Here is a 5,094-nt window from a genome sequence, read left to right as displayed (position 1 = left end):
AAGCTTTGAAGCTTGATTGTAAAAAAAAAAAAAAAAAAAATTACAAAAATAATAACTCAAGTAAATGAAAAAGAATATTAAGAAAAAGATGGAAGTAACGTTCGAAATTTGGAGAGATAGAGTGGATGAGATAGAGTGAGTTGGAAAATTTTGAGCACCGTTGATTACACTTGGTATTACTTGGCGCAGTAAGGTGATGATGAATTCCGAGAAACTAATAATCATCTCGAAATGTCTGCGGCTTTGTAATAATAGGGTCGGGTGGAAATCTGTGCCATGCATATTAACAAGATATGTTCAGATTCTAGATGGACATCTTGAAAGGAAATTGCACGAGATCCACGAACGAAGATATTCGGCATCTCATTAAGAAACTATCTAACTTAGCAAATTATACTATATCAAGTTTAATATACTTGATCCGATTCTCAATGATTACGAATCTCTTACAAGGAGATTTCCTGGCCGAAATTTTGTTTAAATTTTCAACATTTCCTTTCAATCGAGATTCAATCCCATTCGATCATTCGGCATCCATGTATAAAATTTTATTCTCGATTCGATGAAGAACTTTTTTTCTAAATTTTTCTCTCCACTCGTATGAGACTCTTACATTTTTATATTCCGTCTAATTCTCATCCTTTTCAACATTTTTTTGAGATTTTTTCTCGGTAACTTGGTCGAAAATTTTATTCTCGATTCGATGAAAAATTTTTTTTCTAAATTTTTCGACTCGTATGAGACTCCTACATTTTTATATTCCGTCTAATTCTCACCTTTTCATCCTTTGAGACTGTTTCTCGATAATTTGGTCGAAAATTTTATTCTCGATTCGATGAAGAATTTTTTTTCTAAATTTTTTTCTCGACTCGTGTATGTGATCCTTACATTTTTATATTCCGTTTAATTCCCACCCCTTTCAACATCCTTTGAGAATGTTTCTCGACTGGTAACTTGGTTTACAAGTTAAGTGAACAACGCACAAGTCGTGCAACCGCAGCAGGAAATTGTTTTCCCGGAATTTGGAGGTAATCGAGGCTGGTGGGACGTTGCTCGACTTAATTCAAAAGGATCCACTACTTCGAGATGCTGAACATTAATGAGTTTGATTTGTCGAAAACATGATGACTCGACTTTCAAGAATGAACGATTAAACTCGGATTGAATTGATTAAGAGGGTGGGATTAAAGGATGGAGACGAAACTTGGAGAGTAATTAATAAGCTTGTTAAGCCAAGGACTTTGCGAATTTGTCTTTGTAGAGTAACGTTGATGTTAAGGATAATAAAGAGATTAAAAAAATTGATCATTTTTGGTTGTTTTATATTCAACTCGATTTTATTTTTACATTAGAAATAATTTATTGATAAGATGGATTATTTTTGATATTATTTTGAAGTAAATATTGTGGAAATAAAAATATCGAGAATTAAAAAAAGAGGATAAGAAACTCGATGTGCCTAGATTTCTAAACTGTAATTTCCTGAACTGTTATAACGACGAAATTATATTTCTCGCGATCTTTTGATCTATGCTTGAATCATTGGACATTGTCGACACAGATAAAGTTATCGACATTTGTTTTTTCTTTTCGAATCGCGTTCAAATTCGAAAATTCTCAATGCTCGCCACCAGCTCGAATTTTTTGATTCGAAATAACATTTTTCTGAACAGACAATGATTCTTCATTAGCAGAACAATATTGATAACTGTGAACTCATACGTTCTACAAAAAAATTAGATTTGAATCGACATTGATATTTTTGAGAATTGACCTATGGTTATGAAAAATAGATTATATCAAAGAGATATATTTTCAAAGAGATTCATTTTCCTGTTTTTTTTTCCCTTGTACATCATCTATTTATTCTGGATAAATCGAAAAAATATTTCGCGCTGTTGACAACTATCGTCGATTAATTTCGAACAGATTAAATTTGCAAACATTGAACGTTATTGAAAGATTATTGGAAAAGCACGAATCGTTGGGAGTAAAGGGAAATTGTTTGGGACGATGCATCAAAATGATCGATAACAAGACAGGATGAAACATAATGGATCGCAATTAATTCGTCGCATCAACGCAAATAATTAGTTGTTCCTTTCGCGTATCGCTTCTTCAATTAATTTTGATACAACATGTTCGTATGTTTTCACGATCTAATTATAATTACGATTCCACTATCGGTATTAAATTCCTTTATCTAGTTATTTATTATGCGTGATGAATTAAATTGTCCAACTAATTAGTTCTAATTCTCGGTATTTGAGCACGTAAACTAGTATCGAGTTTTGGATAAATCGCTTTTGTCGGTAATGAAAACTCGATTAACATTGGATAATACTCAGCACAAAGTTATTTATCATTAAATTGAAATGACGAAGATCGAAGTAAACAAAAAGATCTAATGCAGACAAATTTTTTGCCGATTTTATTTAATTTCTTTGTTTATTTTTTTAGTTTTTGAAATTTTGAGATGAACGATAGATGATCTAGAAGCTATTTTATCGATTGAAGGTATTCGTGACTAAGTTGGTTTCCTTTAATACCTATCGTTGATACTTTTATCGACCATTCAACAGATATTTTCTTACATTTACGTGTAGCATTGAAAATTTTTGATAAAAAAAATATATATATATAAAAATATTAATAGAAATGTAAACTTACAGACATTTTCAACTCTACCGGTTTGTCACTGACAACCTCGAAACGAGCAACTCGAAACTGAGGCTTCAAGATATAAGATGGCACCACTCCTCGCCCAATCAGTTTTACGTTCCATCTCGTTTTCGTTTTCGAGCTGAATACTTCGAAATACTCTTGATTCTAATAAAAAATACATTCACTCGATCATTATCCAACAACATAAAAATATAATTTAATTTTTGCACAGATCTATAAAATATATTTTTCACATTCCATCGATATCGATCAATGGCTACAATATGAACTTAGTTTCAATCGAAGAGGAAAATTCAAAACACTAACCTTTCAATTAATCTTTACAATTACGAACTCTTCTTCGAGTTGGTAATTTTTTTATATCTATAATTTTGATTTTTTTTAAAAATATTTTTCCTCAAATATTATCAATCTTTCGATGAAAAATCATCAACGAACAAAGAAACTTTTAAATCATTAATTAAAGAAAAAATTTTTTCATAAGCGTTTACAAGTGATAAAAGTCTTGAAAGTTAAAAAAACTTGGAATCAAAATCACGATGTCCGGAACCAAAAAATATTTCAAGAAAACTTGTCGTTGCGCGTGCAAATGGAAGTGTAATTGTTTAATTCCACGGACGAAAAAAGCTTATCCGGCTTTCGGTAGCAGCGCAGAACGAGATGTGAAAATAGGATTGCATCCAAAAATGTATAAAGGTTTAACAATATCACCAGCAGTAGGATTGTACCATCCTAAATTTCCTTTTAAATGCAAACATCCAAGTATAAAGTATATAAATCCTTTTGAAAATAAAAATCTTTTGATGTCGATCAATATACATGAAGCTTTTTCTTCCATTTTTAAAAATTAGTTGGAAGAGACAGATGGAAACGAAAGAATTTTCATTGACCATGGGAGGAAGATACAAGGGGAAATTGAAGGAGCAAAGGGAGCAATTGAAAATGGGTCGTGGTCCAGGAACCCACGAGATTCTTCAATGGCCCGACGACGTGCTGCAAAAACCTTGCAAGACAACGAAAAGAAACGTTGGATTTGGCGGAATTGTTCCTCTTTTCCAACCTTCTTGGCCGTCCGTTACTCCAGGACCAGGCGAATGATTCAACAAATTAATCTCCTTCCACTGGCGTCCACTTCGATCAATTTTTAGTAACATTTTTTTGCTCCTCGTTTCAGGATACTCAAAGTATTATCCTTATTATTACATCGACAAGAGAGAACGCGAGGGCCTCTCCTGCGTTCCAACGTTCGAGTACGATGGTTTGCAACCAAGATCCAAGATCGAAGTTAAACCTTGGTCACTGCCCTGCATCTTGTACGTAATAACAATTTTCTTTTACATTTATTTTCTTCGTTCAAGAAGATATCCGATTTTCAATTTCTTTCTTATTCTTATCGATAGATACAACGTGAAGGATTCGAGGACGATGGACGCTTTTTTAAACAAAGTCGTTGGAAAGAGGGGTCCCTACGATTTGTTCACAGGTTGGCTAGGATAAATACGTACGTTGGATACTCTATATCGTTTCATTTTTTTCTTTTTTTTCAGGGCCAAGAGACGAGACCACGATGAAAAATTACTTCGCAAAACCGAAAATAAAATTCGACAACTGGCCCAAATCGATCCCATGCGAAATGGACAAATTAAAAAAGAAATCGAATTATTACAAGGGACGTTGGGGCACTTGTCCAAGGTATTCTTGTTACAAGATATATATATATATATATCGTTGATCAATCATTAAAAATCCCTTTCTCCTGATTTTTAATTCTCTCTGAAATTTAATCCTCTATTGCGAGACGAAGATCGAAAGATGAAGTCTGATAAAATTTTTTGACAGATTTCTAAAGGCATCGGGCATAAGGATGATGCTGAAGGATATATCGCTGTGTTACAAGGATCCAAAGGAGCCGGGGCCCGGCTATTACGATCCAAAATCTCCGAGGAAGCCAAAGAACATGAAGAATTATCCGTTCAACATGAACACCGAATTCATCAGACCGCCTCCGTCGACGGAAATTCGACCTGGACCAGGAAGATACACGATCGAGAAGAAGAGAATTATAGAAGGACACGGATGGACGTACATCTTCAAGAGCAAAGCTCCTCGAACCAAATTTATTTACATCCCCTCGTACAGTTACTTCTAATTCTTTTCCCCTCTTCGTTTCAATTTGTTTATTGAAATATCGTTATTAAAATAAAATATTGAATTTCGAGGGATAGCTCACTTTGTAATCTTCGCTCGGTTGAAAAGTAACCGGAAGTTTCAAGATAGAGCCGGTTTCGATCGTCCTTCCAGGAGGCACGAAAAATGGTCCAAATGGGTTCAACACGCTCACTTCTATCTTCACGCTTCTATTTAAAATAGAAAAATTTCTTTCTTGCTAAATGTTCCTTCTTCTTTCTC

The 5,094-nt window shown here is 33.7% G+C and overlaps 2 protein-coding genes across 2 annotated transcripts in view; one reads left to right on the top strand and one right to left on the bottom strand.

Moving 5' to 3' along the window:
- Positions 1-2,831, bottom strand: part of LOC102681621 — a 4,284-nt gene extending 1,453 nt beyond the window's left edge. The window contains exon 1 of the mRNA XM_031508315.1: positions 2,671-2,831. Within this exon, the coding sequence (XP_031364175.1) occupies positions 2,671-2,676 (6 nt within the window). The 5' untranslated portion in view covers positions 2,677-2,831. The remainder of the gene's footprint in view (positions 1-2,670) is intronic.
- Positions 2,832-3,510: 679 nt separating this feature from the next.
- Positions 3,511-4,907, top strand: LOC102681843 (lymphocyte expansion molecule-like). The gene is made up of 4 exons (XM_006610892.2): positions 3,511-3,998; positions 4,086-4,168; positions 4,233-4,377; positions 4,525-4,907. Exons 2-4 carry the CDS (start codon positions 4,111-4,113, stop codon positions 4,832-4,834), a joined length of 513 nt encoding a protein of 170 aa, XP_006610955.1. The 5' UTR covers positions 3,511-3,998; positions 4,086-4,110; the 3' UTR covers positions 4,835-4,907.
- The last annotated feature ends 187 nt before the right edge of the window (positions 4,908-5,094 follow it).

Source organism: Apis dorsata, unplaced genomic scaffold (assembly GCF_000469605.1).
Source record: "Apis dorsata unplaced genomic scaffold, Apis dorsata 1.3 scaffold_82, whole genome shotgun sequence".
Taxonomy (NCBI): Eukaryota; Metazoa; Arthropoda; class Insecta; order Hymenoptera; family Apidae; genus Apis; species Apis dorsata.
The sequence above is the reverse complement of the archived record's forward strand: the minus strand, read 5'-3'. Positions and strand labels throughout refer to the sequence as shown.

Coding starts and splice junctions, on each gene's coding strand:
- LOC102681843 (XM_006610892.2), top strand. CDS start 4,111: ATGGACGCTTTTTTAAACAAAGTCGTTGGAAAGAGGGGTCCCTACGAT. Junction 4,169..4,232: donor TCCCTACGATTTGTTCACAG/GTTGGCTAGGAT, acceptor CTTTTTTTTCAG/GGCCAAGAGACGAGACCACG. Junction 4,378..4,524: donor CGTTGGGGCACTTGTCCAAG/GTATTCTTGTTA, acceptor ATTTTTTGACAG/ATTTCTAAAGGCATCGGGCA.